Below are 20,963 nucleotides of genomic sequence, written 5' to 3'. Positions count from 1 at the left end.
GTGCGCTCTTAAAGGGATACAGAGGTTGGGGAGCTTAGAAACTGTCATCACATAGGGCGTTCTCCGATACCAGAAGAACATTTCTGAAGTAAGCCCTGAGCTAGGGTGGGTTTCTCTGTTGAGCAGCATTAGACAACGTAGGACGGTGCCGAGGGCAATGGTGGGAGTTGCCTGGCTGCTTGGGAGAGCCAACCTGCCGAGAGCGGGGCCGGAGCTTACTGTCTAGAATATGGGGAGCAGTTAACAAGGAGGCGATCACTGACTTCTCAGAGGACGAAGACTGGGCCTTGGGCCCTCTGGAGTCCTCTGACTTAGTTTTCTTTGTTGGGCTCTTGGTTTGAGGCAGACCCCTTTCAACATTTTCTTTACTGGTTTTGGCCACCTTTCCAGGTGTAGAGACCATGGATGGTTCCGTGTGTGTTTTGCTCTTTATCTTGGGGTTAAAAGAGTGAAGAAAGAATTTCATCTTATTTTTGAAGCCAGCCTCTGGAAGATGGCTGGGCCTAGTGTAAGGAGAGGCTGGCACCATCTGCCCTGGTGAAAAGTAACGTGGACAAGTTTGGCCCTGAAAAGTCTTTTTCTGAATTGGTGAGCCTGGGAAAGGCCGGCCCTGGGGAGCCTGGCAGACCACAGGCTGGGGGACTTCAGCGATGCTTGCAGGTTCCGGGACAGTGCATTCCTTCCTTCGACTGTCTTTCTCGTCCTGCTCAGAATCTGTCCTCATAAAGACTTCTGGAGGTGGATCTGGGCCCTCAAGCTCAGGGGTCTCCTTGGGGCTGTGTGGACAGGCAGCCTCAAGATGGAAGTTATGGCCCTGTTGTGAGGATCCCTGGGGTGTTCTGTGCAGGGGCTTCATCTCTGGATGCTGCTCTCCATCCTGGTGTGTTTGTTGACTGACCAGGGAAAGCACAAGACCTGCATCCCCCTCTCCAAGGTCTCCCACTGCCTTGGGCTTCCCTGAGTTGGGCTTTGTTCTTCCAGCTTCCATGTCAACGCAGACTTGGGTCTTCGTCACATCCCTTCGGAAGTGTGAGGCCTTGGAGCCCTGCTGCACAGAACTGTGGGGCACTGCTCTGGAAGTAGGTTGCTTTTGCTCCTGGCACACAGCCCGTACTGCAGGAGCCGACTGTTTTTTAAGGTGAGCCGTTTTTGCGTTTGGGGCTGGAGGAGATGGGCATGTGATGGGCTGTTCCTGTAGCACTGTGCTGTCTGGGATGTGTAGACTCCTGAGAAATTCCCGGATGGACTCACTCTCCAGGCCTGCTGTAGCTAGCTCTTTGTATTCTTCCCTACCCTTTTCAGAAAGCCCAAACTGCATCGCCAGGACCTTTCTTTTCATGTGGAAATTCAGTTTAGCCAAGATATTTGTGTTTAGTGAGTAGGGTCTGTCTGGGAGAGGCTGGCTTTCTGGAGGCACCTTTTCTGTCCTTCCATCTGCCTGTACTCCAGGCTGGAACTCGTCTGCAATGTTTTCAGACACCCTACCGCCATCCTGAGCGCAGGACTCACGTGGGGTAAACTGAGTCAGAGCTTTTGGGCTTTGGACAGGTCTGGGCATCTTCTCTCTGGGTCTAGGTTGGCCAGTGACAGCTGGGGATACAGGCCTGGAGAGAGCCACACAGTAAAGGGCAGGCAGGCCTGACAGGAAGGCCAGATACTTATGATGTAAAGTTGTCTCCAGTTTTTTAATGGTTTCCTCAGACAGGGCTTGGGGCCGCCTACAGTGTTCAAAGATAGTACCAGATGAGTCCTGTGTCTCCTTGCTGAGGACCTTTGGTTTCCAAGGAACAACTTTGTGATGTAGGTCAGGGTTACTTTTACTTTCTGCCTGTAACTTTCTGCACTGGCCTTGTGGAATCGAAGGGAAGGGAGTCATTGTAGCCAAGCTTCCAGGAATTTTTTGTTCCCAAGAGCTCCAGACTTGGGCTGGGACCTTGCCCTCATGAATCTGTTCACATTTGGAATCAACATGCCTTTTCAAATTTGCTCTTGCCTCGGTAAACAAGTGTGGTATTAGCACTGACCCTTTGCCCGCTGTGGATGAAAACACGTCACCAGACCCATCATCCTCTGGCTTCCCTGGCTGTGGAATGCTCTCACTGGGTAGCCTACTGCCCCTGCAGGACAGGGACTGCTGGTCAGGAGAGGAGAGAAGCATTTGAATGGAGCGCTGGATCCTCTGGGGCAGCCCCCAGCGAAGGTGAATCAGCTGCTTCTGGAGGTGGAATTCCAGCAGCCTGCGTGCATGCTCTGGGAAGATGTCCCTGGTAGAATATGAGAAAGGCTTCCTTGCCCAGAACGTTTTTACTGTCTTAGCTTTACTGAGTGCTTCCCCTGGCATCCGGCTCCGGGTGTAGCAGTTTTGAAGGAAGAGAGCAGGCAGGCCCCACTGAAGCTTGAGTTGCTTCTCTAGGAGGTGGCGCTCCAATGCTTCACACTCAGCCAGAGTCAGGAACGGGATGGTAATATTCGTCCCTTTGCGCTCACAGGGAGTCCTGCCATTTGGAGAAGGAGGGGAAGAGGGCAAGGCTGACTTACATGGTGTTTGGGGTAAGAAAAGGCCTGAGAGTACCCTTGAGGGCTGAGCATCCGTGAAGGGCTTGGACATGTTCTTCTTCTTGCAGATACTTGGAGAGCTCGAGGAAGTAACATCCAAGGACTCACTGTGAAGAGATGGAAGGCCACAGAATAACTGGCTGTAATATTCACTCTGAAGATTGTCCCCTGAGTCATTAGCTTCTGCCTTGGGGAATGGATAGAAATGTCTTAAGTGTTTAGCTTCATGAGAGGGCAAGCCAGTGTGGACTTGGTGCCAGGGCCTTCCTTGTTTCAGGTTTATAACAGACCATTCAGAAACCCAGAAGGTCTGGATGGGCTGACCTGCTGAACATAAGCTGTTGGTCCTGTGGGAAATGATCCCAATGTTGTCCTTAGTGACCTCAGAACTACTGCTCAGAATGCAAGAAGGTGAGCTTTCTCTAGATTGACAAAATGTTAGGTTTGGCATGAGCTGCCTCAGGGACTCCTCCACACGTCTGGGAAGACCCCACTTCTGGAAATGTATCCATTTTTTTACATGTAGTTCAAGAAGCCCACGAACTTTAGGACTAAGCAATGGCAGGTGGGGAGAGAGCATTGAGTCCGTATGTAAGGACACAGTATGTGTCAAGTTAGTGATCTTTGGATCCAGGGATAGTAAGGACACAGAGGACTTCACGTGATGAAGGTCTTGCTTTTCCTGGTCAAGCTTTGCTTCGCTTTGCATTATTTTTTCCTTAATCATTAAGACCATAGGCTCCCTGAGCCTTGAAGAAGCCATGGTCTCTGAGACCACGGGCATGTCGGCCAGATGAAATTTCTGATCTAGCTGGAGGTGATCAGTCCAGGACTCTCGGACACCGACTGTGTTGCTCAGCTGTGTAAAGTGTTCTGTTAACTGTGTTAGTGTTTGGTTTCCAGACACCAGTGGAAGATGTCTGGGGTGCCTTGAACAAAACTCCATATTCTGTTCAAAAGTCATAGGCAACATTTCCGGGCAAGCGGAGCCCTGTGGCAGTCCCAACAAAGCAGGCGAGAGCTGGCTTTTCTCACTCTGCAGCAACTGCCCAATCTCCAGAGTTGCAGCCTCACAGATTTGGCATTTGGGATCTACACACAGGAGATGCCGCACATTTCCCTCCTTGGGGAGCCAGCTTTGGCTTGGAAGAAAAAAAGACAACCATTAATGAAGGAATCACATCTGCGTCTTTGAAGATTTCTGGGCCCTTCTCTCCGGGCCCACAAGTTCCAACCCTACACTGCAGGAAATGGGGTCCTCATTCAAAGCACAGGACGTCCCTGATGCTGAACCCAGAAACCTGTGGGAATCAGGCACGCTCTCTAGAAACTAAGTAGAGGGTAAGATGGTGGGGTGATGGCACCCCAGCAGCTCCCCACCCTGAGGACAGACAGGAGGTAATATCAGCAGGGCCCAGCCAGACCCAGAGCTCTGCCCTTGAAAGGGAGCAGCAGGAAGCAGGAATGGCATGGTGACCTCTATGCTGAATTCAGTCTCGACAGGTTGGTGTCTGGGTGCCACCTCAGCAATGTCCTTCACAGAGCGTGTGCTACTCTGTCCTGAAATTCAGAACTGCAGAGACCCTAACATACAGGCTGGGTGTGGGGCGGCTCTTCCCTGCTGAGATGTGACCTGTGTCTGCCCTGGTGGCCCTCTCAGCTGGTGAACCTGCCTGCACAGTGTTTCTCCTTCCTCAGTTATCCCTTTCCTCACCCCTGCCCAGATCAGGTCAAGAAACCATCAGTGTTTAGACCACAGAGCTCAAGAGGTCACCTTTTCATGATAGAGAGCAGCTCCCATGGCTTCTCAGCTTCTTCTCGAGAAAGTCTCCTGGCTGAGGAATCAGGACACAGTGTTACATGGCAAACAAGCATCTTAGGGGTATCCTACAGGAGTCTGAGTAGTAAATCCTTAGCTCAGCAGTAGACTCGGGCTCTATGGTGTGTCTGTGTGGAGCACCACCATTTTCAGTTTGCTGTCCTTGCCCAATTTCATCTGGGTTTCACAGGCATGTGAGGATTGCCAGTGTTATGCCTATTTTGTGGATGACTGAGGAAGTTAAAATTTACAGAGTTATAAAACTAGTTCTTTATTATTATTTTTATTCACTTTACAACCTGTTATCAGTCCTTCCTCCCAGTACCCCTCACACCAGCCCCCCCCATTCCATCTTCCCCTTCTTTTTTGAGAAGACGGAGTCCCCTTTCTGGGTATGACCACCCTCCACAACCCTCACCCCATAAAACTAGTTCTTAACTTGCCTTCCTCTTTCCTATGACAAAATGCCTAGCGTTTTGGCAAGTAAGTTAAGGGAGAAGAAATTCGTTTTGGCACACAGTTCCATCCACTGTAGCGTGAGAGGCATGGTGCCTGGATATCTGTGCATGAAACTGTGATAGGCTCACGTTACAGTGGAGGTCCTACGATGTAGGCACGGACACCAGAGATACAGAATGTTGGACAAGGAGTGCTGTCTGTATTGAGCACAGTAGAGAGCCCAGAGCAATGCAAGTGCAGGGCCTTTCAGGATTACAGCCCACTTCCTGTTCTGCCTGCAACTCCGATTCCAGATGTGCCCTGATGTGAACAAGCCATGCTGCACGCGCTTGCTGCTAGGAGACAAGCCACTCAGCCGCTATGCCTTTCCTGCTGTGTTGGATGGATAAACTCTAAAGCTGTGGCCAGAAGTAACCTTCCTTCCTTTGCTTTGCCAGGCACACCATCCCAGTGTGGGTAGGGGAAGTAGTGAGGTGCCAGGTGCTGCACGGTCATCCCTCACATTAACTGCTGAGTGACAAGGAAATTAGGTACAACATTTTGGAACACTCCCAATTCCCACCCACCGCAACCTTCTGGGTCAGTCACAGGCTGTAGAACTCAGACCCTCACTAGTTAGAACGCCTGGCAGCAGGGGCTCTGAGGGGCAGAGGAGGGAGCTCTCTCTGGGGTGGGGGAGTCAGGAGACGTTGGGACTTTACCTCTTGACGCTTCATCTCCAGCCCTTTGCCTGACTTTTCGGTGATGCTTAAAGAGAAAAATATTATAGTGTAAAGCCAGGACTCTATTTTTTCCTTCATGTCCAAAATGAGGGGCAGATCATGTACATTTCCCTGTATTTCCTAAGCTCGCTTATATCTCTTTCTTCCCACCTGAGCATTTTCCCTCTCTGCCTATCTCTGACTCACTTGAGACTCTCCGCTGTCCTTCATGCCTCTACTCTCATAAGAACTTCTGTGGGAAGGACGGCACAGGGAGAAAGGCCGAGCAGACTCAGAGACATACTGCTCACCATATCTTCCAAGTGGAGCCCCTCCCCCGGAAGTTGGGAGATCTTCTGAGACCCAGGACGAGACCCCTCCCCGGAAGTTGGGAGGTCTTCTGGGATCCAGGACAAGCCCCCTCCCCCGGAAGTTGAGAGGTCTTCTGAGACCCAGGGTGAGCCCCCCTCCCCGGAAGTTGGGAGGTCTTCTGAGATCCAGGACAGTAGTTTTTCTTGTATCTATTTCTCAACTCAAGACAAACAGGGAGACTGTTAGCTTTTCTATTGGAGTACATTGCGGGCAGCACTGAGATGGTGGTGGTAAGGAATTATTTATAGGTCCTTTGTAACCACTTTCTTTTCAAAATCCTTTGGCACAAAATGGGGGCAATCTGGAGAAGCATTTAGAATTTAAAAGTTACTTATCTAGGCTTAAAGTAGTTCAGTTATAGTCAGTGTTCTCCTACCCGGTAGCAGCTCGTTTTAGGTTCCAAACTCAATCCCCGGTAACTCCGTCTTATCTGCCAGGCAATTAGGAAAATGATGAAGATGGAGGTGTAGGTACATAAAAGATAACTGATGTCCCAGAAAGAACATGCAGGGCTCAACATGGCCTCAACCTCATTAGCATGAGGAGATCAGTCATCTCTGTATTAGTCCTTCAGGGGCCCATGTGCCTAATGACTCCCAGCATTGGACATTGTCATGGCTGCCTCACAGAGGATGGAATTAGGGCACCAGACTGCATCACAAAGCCCTCTGTTCCACAGAGGTTGCTCCAGTGGTGTTTCACTGGTCATCTGTAAAAGTATATTTATTAAATAACTATCTATCATCTATTTATTTTTATACATACACACATTCCCCCCTCCCAACTTTACTCGCTGTCTCCCACCCCATCCCAACCTCTTTATTCAGCTTCCTCTTCCACAACTGTATGATTACTTATCTTTAGAATCTTGGGTTCTTTGGCACACAGGGCTATATGAGAGCATGAGGCTGGGAGGGAGTAGCCCACACTAACTCTACAACTGACCTGGAGAAACACAGGAAAGAGAGGGCACAACATGGGTGTGGCGTGGAAATGGAGAGCTTTGATATTTCACATAAGGGTGACCAGAGATAAAAACCACAAGAAGGGATGGTTATGGCTGATGTGATAGAGCCATACATCCAACCATAAGCATCAAAGCAGTGGCAGTCACAAACAGAATGGCCACTAATTTCTTTCTTGTGAGTATTCACCACCCTGACTATGCAGGAGGCTTTCACATGGATGGAAACTCAAGTCTTGAATAGAGTCCTACCAGTGTGCTGTGTTGGTGTGTCTTAGAGGAGTATGATGTTTTCCTGCTTTCCACCCACAGAGAGGACTATCAGTTGGGTACCAAGTCTTCAAGTTTATGTGCCTATGGGCGACATTTCTAACTTAAATGCCATCTATCTTTCAACAAAGTATTATGTGGTAGTCTTTCCAATTGAATGGGTAATTTCAACACAGAGATAGAATCAAGTAGATGTTCTGAAATAGAAAATATGCTAACAGAGATTGCTTGCCAAGATAGTCTTGACACTGGAGAAAAAACAATCAGTAGACACTATCCAGAATGAAATACAAGTGGAAAACAAAACAAAACAATACAAAACCAAACCAAGCATCCAAGGGTTGTGATATGTATCCAAAAGTCAATTATAAACGCAACAGATATCCTAGAAACAGACAGACAGGCAGACAGATAGACAGACAGACAGACAGACACACACATACACACACACACACACACACACACACACACACACACAGAGAGAGAGAGAGAGAGAGAGAGAGAACAGTCACACATATAAAAACAAAAAAATTAGAATAGCCAATAATTTTTCAAAATTAATGAGAAATCAATTAACAATCAAGAAACTCCACTATTTTTGTGATACTACTAAATAACATTATTATTTAATAACCTAAATCTTCAAATTCCTTACATGGTGAAAATGAAAGGTGATCTAAGCTTACAGTATGATATTTCCTTCACACATGCTTCTCTGTGCTGGAGAGAAAGAGTTCCAGTTACAGCGATTATGCGCTGCCATACAACTGTCAGATGAATCAAGAGAAAAGGGGCTGAGACCTGCTGCCCTGTGAAGCAGATTTTGAGAAGCTAGAAGAATGGCCCAGCAGTTAAGAACACTGGATGTTCTTCCGCAGGAGGTCAGGTTCAATTTCTAGTGCCCTCATGGTGGCTCACAAACATCTATAACTCTAGTTCTTGGTTATTCAAGGCCCTCCTTTTGCCTCCCTGGGCAGCAGGCAGTGCAGAAACATGAATGCAGGGAGAACACCCATGCACAGTTAAAAAAGAGAGAGATCCTATTTGGGGGCTGGTGTGACAGCTTAGAGACTAAGGCAGTTACCACCAAGCTTGACAAACCAACAAACCTGGTTGTCAGGATCTATGTAGTGAAAGAAAGAAGAGAATCCACTTTTGAAATCTCCCCCTCTCTGGCACACACACACACACACACACACACACACACACACACACACACACTAAAAGTGAAAAAGAACGGATCCTGCCAAGATTAGGTAATTTTTGGCCTCAGGACGTTCCCAGTAGGTGGAGGAGGGTATCTGTTATGACTTTGGGAGGTTTGTTTTTATCCAGATCCATGACAAACTCATTAATCACTTACTCTGCCAGCCAGGTGTTCAGCAGGAATCTGGGGCTTAGTTACAACTTGAAAGAAATCTTAGCACCAGAGAGAAGAGATAGAGTTACCTCCTACTCATCAGCCTTGGGCAGAAGCAGCTGTGACTGCTGATGGGGGTGCTAATAGAGCATCAGGTGTACTGAACACACAGAAATGGAGGAGGGAGTAGAGCAGAGAATAGCTATCTGGTAGACCAGCCAGGTGCCATTATATGTGGGCTGAATATCAGGTTCTCGAACTGGGGAAGTACTGATTCTGTTCATGCATTCCCTTCCTGCTCCCCCATACCTGTTTTTTGTTTGTTTGGTTTATTTTTTTGTTGTTTGTTTTGGTTTTGGCCTGGAAAGCTTCATTTGCCAAGACTGTTAGCCACACTAAGAGCAGCAAAGAGGATGACTCTGCCTTTCTCTCCTCTGTAGCCTTCACTGTGTAGGTAACTGGGGAGAACAAAGTAGCAGCAGGTCTCTTGGGAGAAAGAAGCAAGAATTCCTTAGCTCTGTGGAAAGTGCTATTTATAGTAAAATGTAGCCAAGTGTCCTGGCTAATTTACTGTCAACTCAACATAAGATAGAGTCATTTGGGAAGAACTCTCAATTGTGAAAATGCCTCCAAGCTAGTAAACAGCCCTCCTACATGGCCTCTGCATCAGCTCCTGCTTCCTGGTCCTTTGAGCCCTTACCCCAACTTCCTCAGATGCCGAGCTACAAGCTACAAGATGAAATAAAGCCCTTTCTTTCCTCAAGTTTCTCTTGGTTGTGCTGTTTTTAACCATAGCAACAGAGCCCCTGTCTAAGATGCTAGGGAAAAATGCTAATTAGAGTAAGGTTATGGGGGGGGGGGGCAACATGGGAAACTGATTGAGTACTACAAGCTTAACCATGCAAAAAACTAGAACTTGAGAAAAGAAAAGAGAAATTCCCCACACTGAAGCAGAGTCGGTTGTGTGTGTGTTGTGACTCATTTTGAGTGGGGCTGTCCTGTGGCTCAAATAATTCCAGCAAAATGCATGTTGAGATACAGTTTCTATCATGAGATGGGTCCTATTAAGAAATGAGACCACAAAATAAAGAGGGAAAAGAAGGAAGGGTGGGGAGAGGATGAAACGGAGCATATGAGATATTAAAGTGAACATTTGCTATGAACTTCTCTGGGGAAGACCACCTTTTCCAGCTTCGCTTGGTTGCCTGTATTCCTTTGTTTGGGTTTATGCCTTGTGGACTTTGTGTATCTACTTTGGCATATTCATTGGTGACCAAGTTATATTTAGGAATATATATGTATATACATGTATATGCCTGCAATAACAATGAAAACAGAGGCCACGAATTTGAAAAAGAACAAGGAAGGTTTACAGGAGGTTTTGGAGCGAGGAAGGGAGAAATGTTATTACATATTAAATATATGACATTATATTACAGTCTTAAGACTGTATAAAATAAAAAAGAGGTGAGTTATGAGGGCTCTGTCCTGGTGAATTTATTCATCTACTCACGAATTAATACGTCAGTGAAGTGATCAGTTGTGACTAGAATGCTTTGGTATAAAGCCTAGCTCTTTGCGCTTAGCTTGCTCTGTGTTACTGTGGCCTTCACAGGTGCCAGGCAGATGCTGCTGCCAGGCTCCAGAACTTTGAGGAAATAGATGATTTCTTTATAAGTTTTCTTCATAAATTATGTCATCTGTGGCATTGTTATAGCAACAGAAAATGAACTACTTCATGATTTTAAGAAGATCACAAGAAATCATAAAGCTTCTAGAATACAACATTAGAATGTCTTAATTATGGCTTAAGAAAAAGTAGTGCTGCAGATCTAATCTCGGGATTGAGCACAGCAGGCAAACATTCTCCCACTGAGTGAGTTGCATCTCCGACTCTTTTATTAGGACATTTTTGATGGTAAACAAAATTCCTTTAAGAATTACAAAGCACTTATCATAAAGTGAGATCAATACACTAGACTGCATTTTAAACATCTTTTTTTTTTTTTTAAGAGTGGTGTGGTTAACTTGAATAAGAATGACCCCCACAGATTCACACATTTGGGTGCCCAGTCATCAGGGAGAATAATTTCCAAAGGAGTGACCTCCACAAACAAAGGAAGCAGGATTTTATTGGGGGGAACGCTACCCATAGTCATAGAAGAAAGCACATTGGGAGTGAAGGAACATGTTCCTGGCCAGTTACAGTGTAAGGTCACTGTCTTTGTTAAGGTTTCTACTGCTGTGATAAAGACCTGACCAAAGCAACTTGGGGAGGAAAGGGCTTTATTCAGCTTATACTTCCAGGCAATAGTCCATCACTGAGGGAAGTCAAACCAAGAACTCAAGGGCAGGAACCCGGACACAGCAGGAGCTGATGCAGAGGCCACAAAGGGGTGCTGATAACTGGCTTGCTCTCCATGGCTTGCCGAGCTTGCTTTCTGTAGTATCCAGGACCACCTGCCCAGGAGTGGCACCATCTACAATGGGCTGGGCCCTCCCACATCAATAACTAATTAAGAAAATGCCACACAAGATTGCCCAGAGACCAACTTATGGAGTCATTTTCTTAGTTGCAATTTTCTCTTCTCAGATGACTTTAGCTCGTATCAAGTTGATAAAACCAAACCCAAACCCAATCAGGACAGCTCAAGAAAGAAGGACCATGACAGGTTTGAGTCATGCTTAGCTCAAGGTTCTGGACCACAAGTTTAAGAGGTTAAAAGGCTAGATATGACCATTTTGGGGGTGTGGCCCACTGGGGTCCTAGGGATGGCTGACAGGAGTGCTTCTAGACAGGTGATTTAGGGTTTCTATTGCTGTGAAAAGACATCATGACTACCACAACTCTAATAAAGGAAAACATTTCATTGGGGTTGTCCAGAGGTTCAGTCCCTTGTCATCATGGTGGCATGCAAGCAGACATGGTGCTGGAGAGGTGGATGAAAGCTTCACATTTTGATCCACAGGCATCAGGAAGAGAAGTAGTTTGAGCTTCTGAGACTTTAAAGCCCATCCCTTCAAAGCACTTCCTTTAACAAAGCCACACCTCCTCCAACAAGGCCATACCTCCTAATAGTGCCCTCCTCAATGGGCCTATGGGGGCCATATTTATTCATGTCACCAGCCTATGCTGGTGAGTTTTCTCCAAGTTTAATTGAGTCCTTTCCCTCCTGTACACCATTGTTCTGGTATGATGCACCCAGGGAACCATACTCTGACATATCTTGCAGATATATTATAGGATGGAAATGTTTATAACCTCTCAAACTTTAAATCTCTGACAGATGTCTCTTTGAAGTCTTTCAGGACCTCTCTGAAGTGTGTGTGTGTGTGTGTGTGTGTGTGTGTGTGTGTGTGTGTGTGTGTGTACTAGAGGACAACTTTGACTATCAATCTACAGATGCTACCCACCTTGCTTTTTAATCACAGTTTCTCTCGATGGTCTTGAACTCACTAACTAGGCTGGCTGGCTAGTGAGCCCAGATGTCTGCCTACCTTTGCCTCTCTAGTGCTGAGACTACAAGTATTGGCCACTATGTCCTGCTTTTTAAAATGTGGGCTCTGGGGCTCAAACTCAGGTCCTTATACTTTATGAGGCAAGGCCACCACTTTGTGGACTAAGCTATCATTTCAACTCTTGCCAGTCTCTCTGGCTAGACATCCTTGATGAGGCCTCTTTTTAAGACAGGAACTCCTTTAAATCTCCCACACCTCTGGAATTAGCCAGGGCAGAGGTTATTTTCAACCCCTGCCAAATCTGGGACCAGTGTCAATCTCAGGCTTAGGCTGACCCCAGTGTGCTGCTTGCTTTCTGATCCTTATTTACTTTGTACTCAAGACATCTCAGGGTCTAGTCTCAGCCATTGGTTTTGTGAAATCACTGGAGCAGCTTCCAAGTTCACCCTGAAGCACTTGAGCAAGGTAGGGTTAGTGAGATGCTCTTGTGCAGGGAGGGGTCAAGCCAGGAGGCTGCCTTTCTCCATTGACTCTGTGCCAAGCTGACATAAGACTATTCAGCACTCTGGAAACAAAACAGACTAGTGGGCAAAGAACCCCAGCAAGCATTTCTTGGAAATAGGCCTCTGTCCTGGCTAGTTTTATGTTAATTTGACACAAGCTAGAGTCATCAGAGAGGAGGGAACCTCAATTGAGAACATGCTTCCATAAAATCAGTCTGTAGGCAAGCCTGTGAGGCATTTTCTTAATTAGTGATTGATGGGGGAAAGGCCCAGCCCACTGCAGCCTCTCATATCTACAAGAAAACAGGATTGAGGAAGGCTTGAGAACAGGGACTCCACAGGAAGATCAACAGAGTTAACTAAGTTTGAGGCCCCCAGAGTCTAAGCCACCAGCCAAAGAGCCAGCTCGGGCTGGATCTAAGCCCCACACAAGTGTGGCAGATGTACAGCTTGGTCTTCATGTAGGTCCCCCAACAACTGGAGTGGGGACTATTGACTCTGTTCCCCCTAACTAGACTGCCTTGTCTGACCTCAGTGGGAGAGGATTTACCTAGTCCTTTAGTGATGTGTGTGGTGTGTGTGTGTGTGTGTGTGTGTGTGTGTGTTGGGGTGTGTGTGATGATACCTGGGGAGGGACTCCCCTCAGAGTGGAAGGGGAAGAGGGAGTTGGGGAAGGATCTGTGAGAGGGATAACTAGGAAGGAAGCAGGGAAGCTGATATTGAGATGTAGAGTGAATGAGTTAATTAATAAAAAAAATTAAACTATGAGGAACTACAAAAAAAGAAAGAAAGAAAGGAAGGAAGAAAAAGAAAGGAAGAAAGAAAGAAAGAAAGAAAGAAAGAAAGAAAGAAAGAAAGAAAGAAAAAGAAAGGAAGAAAGAAAGCAGGCTGAGTATTCCTCCATGGCTTCTGTGCCAGCCCCTGCCTCTAGGTTTCTGACCTGTGTGAATAGGTTTGTTCCTCTTCTGAATTCCTTCAATGATGAACTATGATGTGGAAGCCAAATAAGTCTTTTCCTCCCTAATTTGCTTTTGTTCACACCAGGAGAGCTTCTAAACCAATTAAAAGGTTTAAAAACCCATAAGAAATCACAAATCCTAATAGCCGAGGCCACGTGAAGTCACTGTACAGGCCTCCAGAAGAGACATGTGACTGACTGCTAGGGAGGAGACAGTAGGGCATCTTCAAAGCTTCCCTGGCGCTGCTCTTCTCAGAGCTGAGGAGCTGAAACTGTGTGCTAGGGCAAGATGCATGTTTGCAGACTACCCTGTAGTTTATTTGCTGATTTGGCACTTGTGAGCAGAAGATGCTTGTGTGGCGAGCACAGTGGGCCCAGAGATCCTGAACAAAGGTGCTGTTCATACAGCGGGCACAGCGAGACCATTTTAGTAGTGTGTGTATTCATCTGACAGGAAACAGGGGCAATGGAGCCCTGTCACCCACTCCTGTGAGCTCTGGGGGAGGGGACAGTAAGGGACCCTTACTCATTTGTTTCTAGGAAACAAACTTAAGGTGGACCCTGCTTCCATGAGGCAGCTGGGGGTCACAAGCCTTGTAAAGAAAGTGAGGCACACATAGCAGCTCCTGCCAAGCATTTATAGGAGCCTTTCCTGCATCTTTTGCTCATAAAATACTAATAAACACCTAGAATTGCAGTAAAGGTCTGAGAACAGGGATCTTTTGTGGTTTTTTGTTTGTATAGACATGAGCATCCTTGTTAATGACCAAAGCCCGAAATTTCTGTAAGTTCGACAGGAAAACTTGGCATAGTGTCAGACAGGGATACTTCCTGAGCTTCAGGCCAATTAATTCTGGTGCAGGGCGATTGCAAGACATAAGGCAGGAAGCACTAGAGGGCGGCACCGGCACATCCTATACGGAGGCCCCCTGGGCTGCGCCATCTCTGCATTGGCTGGAATCTTTGGGTCAGTTTTCTCCAGTGGATCTCAAGCTTGGTTTTTCATCAGAAATACCAACAGCTTAATAAGAACAGGGTTGTCTGTATTATTTGCAGGAACCAGGAGAAAATGAAAATGCAACGTTTCAAACGGGCAGCTGGAAAGCTGATTGGCCCCCTGGGGAGCTCATGTAGCCTTGTTAGATAGTTTAAATCTGAGGCCTGCTGAGACTGTGCGCTATGGTTCAGGGATAGATGGGGTGTTTTTCACTAGCAGAACACCTGCTTAACATGCACAAGGCCTTGGGTTCAGTTCCAAGGTGGAAGGGAAAAGGAGGAGGAGAAGCAGGGGAGAGGGGAGAGGGCAAGGGGAGGAAGTGAAAGAAGGGGAAAGAGGCACATCAAAAAGGGGAAGAAATACACATATATAGGAGTCGTTTTCATATATTTTACCAGAATTAAGTTAGAATACATCCGATCAGAGCCGTGAGCTACCATTAAGAAAATATTGTAAATAAGAAAGCATGAAAAGTTAAAACCCTACCAGGATTATTCACTAAATGCAAAACAGGGCATTAAAGAGGGACAATGAGAAAAATCAAATGGTGAAACCAATGTTTAGCTGTAAAAACAGCATTGGAAGAATATGGGGCAGATGGTTAATCAGATCAAAAGGGAGGGCCCGGGGCTGGAGAGCTGTCTCAGTGGTTAAGAGCTCTTACAGAGAACTCAGGTTTGATTCCCAGTTCCACAGCTCACAATGGTCTGTGACTCCAATTTCAGGGGACCTGATATCCCTTCTGACTTCCAAGGGCTCCAGGCATGCACATGGTACATACACATACAGGCAAATCACCAGACACATAAAATAAACAAATCTTTAAAATGAAGGGCTGGGTGATGATTCAGTGGGTAATATGCTTACTGGGCAAGCCAAGGACCTGAGTTTGCGTCCCAGCGCATCCCCTGAAAATAAAGGAAGCCCTTTGTGGTTGTGTGTGCCTGTACAGTGCTTTGTAGGTGTGCTGGCTTTTGTCAACTTGGCACAAACTCGAGTCACTTGGGAAAAGGGAGCCTTTCATCAGATCAGTCTATACTCTTGTCTCTAGTGCATTTCTTGATTAAGAATTGATGTGGAATGGCCCAGCATCCCCTGGGAAGGTATTCCATATATATATATATATATATATATATATATATAATCTGTGGCTGAGGCTCAAGTCACAGAGTGAGCCAAGAAGTAGTGTTTCTCCGTGGTCTCTGCTTCAGTTCCTGCTTCCAAGTTCCTGCCTTGAACCCCTGCTCTGGCTTCCCTAGGTGAAAGGAACTATTACCTAGAAGTTTTAGATGAACCTGAGCTGAGAAACCCTGTCTTAAATAATGAAACACACATACACACAGACATATTTAAATTATTAACTTAATTTCTGTCTCTACCACAAGATATGGGCACTAAGAATTCTGAAGTCTCTTCATCTGCTACCCGTTGGTCACCAACATCTAGCACAGGACCTACTATCCAGTAATTGTGGAAAACCAGTGGAAAATGAGACAAGCAGCATGTGGTGCTGGAATCCTTTGAAGGACCAGGAATGGAGGTTATCATGTCTTTTTAGGCTGCCTCAGTCACTATAGGTAGCAGTTGGTATTATCCCAAGTAGTAACTGTTAACTAACTACCAAATGACATAGCACAGGGACAAGTCACTACTGTAAATATTAGCTCCTGAGAGGAGTCAAGAAAAATTTATGAGGTGAAAATTACCCCAGGTCCCCTAGAATTACCACCCACTTACCACTTTCTTCCTGAACACTGGCCTCTTTATGGAGCTGAACTAGTTAGGCGGGGACCCTGTCCCAGCTTAGGCCGAGATTGAGACACCCAACCTGCTCTACTGTGATATTTGCATTTTATACTAAATTTGTCCATAACATTATAAATTTCACACTCCTACATTTCTGTTATAACATCATAATCATAAAATGACATTTTTGTCTTCTTTTTTGCAAGTCAAACGAGTGTTTCCACATATAAACAGAGGAGAGAAATTGCTGGTCATCTCCTTAAATGGTTTGGGGGCTTGCTACAAGGCTGAGGCTTAAGTGTCTGGAAGGAGCCATGTCCTGTGTGGGTTCCCACCTGTCCTCATGACCCCTGTGCTCCCCTGGTTGACTTTTCTTTCACTAAAACTGAAGGAACCTGAGATGAGACACAGTTTCACAGCTGTCCTCTGAAATGTTTATCATATATTATTCCTAACTACTCTTACAAGATTCCTGACAGAGGAAAGCTAAAGATTGTGTGTAAAGCCCTGCAGGCCTAAGATATAGACTAAAGAGAGCTCAGGAGAGGGACAGAGAGAAGGGGGAGGGGAGGGAAATGGGGAGAGAGAAAGAAAGGCTTTGTAGCTAGTGCCCCCTATGGAGCAGAACGGTTATGTGCAGAAAGAGGCATCAGGAAGCAACACAGCCCAACAGCAGATTTCTCTAAAGACCAGGGTCACTTCCTGTCATCATGAATGAAGATTTCTAGTAACCATATGACTATGATATGAACTCCTAACCACCAGGAATCTGAATCTGTAAGCAAGACAAGAACTAATGAACACCTCTCAGACAGGGTCAAGGACAGGGAGAACTAGTCCAAGGGACCTTGTCAACAGTTTCCTCAATTTTATAGCTCCAATGGTAGCCTTTAAAAAAAGACTCACAAGCTTGTGTCAAGGTCTGAAGAGTAAGAGAGAAATTGGGAAAACGCACCCTAACTCATATATCTAGGCAAGAACCCAGCCAAGGATGACATTGCCTGTGGCTGGGAAAGAAGCTGTGTTCTCTGTTCGAATAATCCCAAGTCAGTGTTTCAAGGTTGTCTGAAGGGACTGTGGCTTTGCTCTCAGAGCACAGGCTAAATCCTAAATGGCAGGAAAACATAGGTGTTCATGTCGTGGGGTTAACGGCAGCTCTTTTTAATTCTCAGTTGTGTTTGTTTTGGTGCTGGTTTCATTATGGTTGGTCTCTTCCTTTGCACTTGTTTCTTTCTTGTGTTCTCTCTCTTGTCCTCATCTTACAGTTTTCCTCTCATTCCTACTTTTGTTTGTCCAATCTCCTCCTCTTCTTCTTCCTCTTCCTCCTCCTTCTTTTACTACTCTTAATACCTTACTATGTATACCTGCTTAGCCTGATATTAATTAAGCTGTCCTTAAACTCATGAAGATCCACCTGCCTCTGTCTCCTGAGTGTTGAAATCAAAGGCAATAGAACCACCATATCTGCTCTCTTCTTAATTATAGTTTTCTGTAGCTTTAATAACTGTTAAGCTCTGTGTGAGGTTCACATTCCAAACCTAGGAAAGGATGTGAGTCAAGGAAGGTCAGAAGGTTAAAGAAGCTGCAAGGAGCTGTAGACAGGTATGAAATTCTTTATTTACTCAGGTGATGGCTCTCACAGGCCACTAGGCACATTCTGGTACACATTTGCTGCACACAGGAAGGCAAAGGCACATGTAGACCACAACAAAGGTACATGGAGGTAGAAACACAGGCCTACAGAGGAACACACAGGCCTACAGAGAGATACACAGGCCTACTGAGGGACACACAGGCCTACTGAGGGACACACAGGCCTACAGAGGGACACACAGGCCTACTGAGGGACACACGGGCCTACAGAGGGACACATGGGCCTACAGAGGGACACACGGGTCTACAGAGGGACACACAGGCCTACAGAGGGACACATGGGCCTACAGAGGCACACACGGGACTACAGAGGGACACACGGGCCTACAGAGGGACACACAGGCCTACAGGGGAACACATGGGCCTACAGAGGGACACATGGGCCTACAGAGGGACACACACACACACACACACATACACACACAGAGAGAGAGATGACATAGGGAAGCACAGGAATCAATTTAGAAAGCAGAGACTCCACTTGGTTTGGGCAACACACAGACCTAATAACATGCTCAGCAGCCTAGGATCCACACCTGCACATACAGTGCACACACCTGAGCACCTAGCAACACGTTAGCAACTGAGACCCTCCCCACCTACATCAATTTGCCTGCACAAACTTCTCTCCAAACAATGGACTGATTTCTTTTCCTTCAGATGAAGTCTGAACTAGTTTAGATACATGTACATACAACAGGGCAGGCTGTGTCCTCTGAGGGAGAAGCTCCTATTTACCATCTTATGCCTGTGCATGTTTGGGTATGCATATGATTAAAAAATCAGATTCATTGTGGGAAGATTTGTGCACAGTTGAAGATAAGGTTGTATAAGTCAAATCTGTCAATCAGCAAGAGAACTATCCAATTGTGCCTAGTAGTAAACAGCTCCTTTGCTCTTTAGACCCAGTAAAAAATCCTCCAGGTGTGAACATGGGACCCTTAAGTGTTCTCTCATTCATATGGCCTGCTGCCACTTTTATTAGCAGACTTCCTGTCTATCCTAGCATCTCGATTTTGAAGTTTCCTGGCTACTTTGCAGTTTGTTTGTGCTTATTTCAATCCCTAGAATATGATGCCAAGAATCCAGAAACACCTGGTCAAGACACAGATCACTGGTAACACAAGAATATGATAATATTCTGGGACTGGAGAGATGGTTCAGCAGTAACGGGCACTTTCTGTTCTTCCAGAAGAACAAGGTTCAGTTCCCAGAACCCATCACTGCTGTCTGTAAATCTGATTCTAGGGAATCTGATACCCATTTCTGGCTTCCATGAGCTCCAGGCACAAGTGTGGCAAGTGCTTAGACCTGCATGCAGGGAAAACACTGAAAAGATGAAAAATTAATAAAAGAATCTACTTCCCGCAGAAGTTATCACTGCCATCTGAAGGCCCCACCTGTGAGGTTTCTTTGTTCTGTTACTATAAAAGTTCCTGTTGTGGGTGTGGTGGCACCACCTCTAATCCTAGCCTTTGGGCAGGGAAGGCAGGTGGATCTTTGTGAGTTCAAGGTCATCATGGTCTTTGTAGCAATTTCCAGATGAGCTAGGGTTGCTAGGTTGTAGCATGAAGTTTCTACTCCCCTGTTCTGAGCTCTGGGTGGACCATGCTACCAGCCACCACCCTGTTCCCTTGGATCTGCAGATGAAGGATACGCATTTGCTCACTTTTAACCTACCCGACAGCTCAGTGGCTGTGCTCTTTGACGCCTCCCATGGCTTATTTTACTCCTTGCTCAATACTCTAAATCTGCCCTCGGCTTAGTTATGTTTCTAATCTTCCACCTGCTACCCCAGGCTCAACCGGGGAAGCAGCCAATGGCCACTTCACCCAAAATATCACATGGCTGGTGGCTCTCTCTCCCTCTGAAGCGTGGTGAATTCTCTTTTTTCTCCTGCGTCTCCAAGCCTGCCTGTAGGAATCTGGAAGTTCTGCCTCTTCCCCCACCAGCCATTGGCCACTGCTATCTTTATTGATTGATCAAGAATCAATTGGGGGAGCAAGACCTTCAGCCTTCTCATGCAGATTTCGGATCAAAGCATCAGAACCACTACCTACACACAATGAGATCTTGTTTCAAAAAAATAAAATTGTGTAACTTCTTCCACGGTGGAACACACCGCCCAGCATACTTTGCATCTGTGTTCTCTGACCATGGTTACTCATACTTTGTTGATAACCAAGTATTTTATTCATACGTATGTCCTACCTGTCCTGGAACTTGTGTAGATCAGACTGGCCTTCAACTCACAGAGATCCTCCTGACTTGGCATCGCTGGTGGTAAAGTTGTTTATGAATCATAAAGGAAAGCTTCTGCAATGTCTCAGTTTAATTGTGAAGGGAAGCAGGTGGAAGGGAGGAGTAATTAGGAACAATTGACAAGCCAAAACGACACGAGACTATTTGACAATCTCATATTAAAATCTGAGCTTTGCTATCATTACCCCTCGGGTATTGCTTCTTGCTTGTGGTCCAACAGACCCAGAGTGGGCACTGTGCCCTCCTGGGCACTGTCCTGTCCTCAAATTTTCCCTATCACACATAATCCTGCCCCTCTTTCATGAAGCCTTTGTGGGTTCAATGTAGACACCTTTTGTTAAGGGGTTGAATAGCCGGATTAAGTGCTTAGGAAGGACATGAATGATTCACACATAATCAGGATAATGAAGAACAGTTCCAGTTAAATAACGATACTGACTCATTGTTGAAGGCTGGTTGCTATTGGCCAGGGATAGCATCTGAGCAAGAAGTAATTCTGTGTTGTGCGCCTAGGACAGACACATCAGTCTTCAACACAGAAACCTTACAGACTCCAGAAATTATATGGTCTTACTTTGTGCAATTACTTCTGTGTTAGTTACTATTCTGTTGCTGAGATAAAATATCCTGACAAAAAGGAACTTGGGGAGCTGGGTGGTGGTGGCATACGCCAATAATCTCAGCACTCAGGAGGCAGAGGCAGGTGGATCTCTGTGTTTGAGGGCAGCCTGGTCTATAGAGTAAGTTCTAGGAAAGCCAGGACGACATGGAGAAACTTTGTCTCAAAAATCCAACAAAGAAAGAAACAAACAAGGAACTTGAGGAAGAGAGTTTTCACCCTATGGTTCTAGAGGATAGACTTCATCCTAGTGAGGACGGTAAAG

At 46.1% G+C, this 20,963-nt stretch overlaps 1 protein-coding gene and 1 pseudogene across 2 annotated transcripts in view; one reads left to right on the top strand and one right to left on the bottom strand.

The window, feature by feature from the left end:
* The window catches only part of LOC308438736 (large ribosomal subunit protein uL30-like), a 111,174-nt pseudogene that overhangs the window by 51,454 nt on the left and 38,757 nt on the right, over positions 1 to 20,963 (top strand). The window lies entirely within an intron of this gene.
* On the bottom strand, positions 101 to 5,766 carry LOC308438845 (spermatogenesis-associated protein 31F1B-like; the record flags this gene model as incomplete). Its single annotated transcript, XM_080940354.1, has 4 exons — positions 101 to 3,698; positions 4,331 to 4,391; positions 5,536 to 5,581; positions 5,743 to 5,766. 4 exons carry the CDS (start codon positions 5,764 to 5,766, stop codon positions 101 to 103), a joined length of 3,729 nt encoding a protein of 1,242 aa, XP_080796480.1.

Source organism: Micromys minutus, assembly GCF_963924665.1.
Source record: "Micromys minutus genome assembly, chromosome: 28".
Lineage (NCBI taxonomy): Eukaryota > Metazoa > Chordata > Mammalia > Rodentia > Muridae > Micromys > Micromys minutus.
Note: the sequence above shows the minus strand (reverse complement) of the source record. Positions and strands in the feature narration are given on the sequence as shown.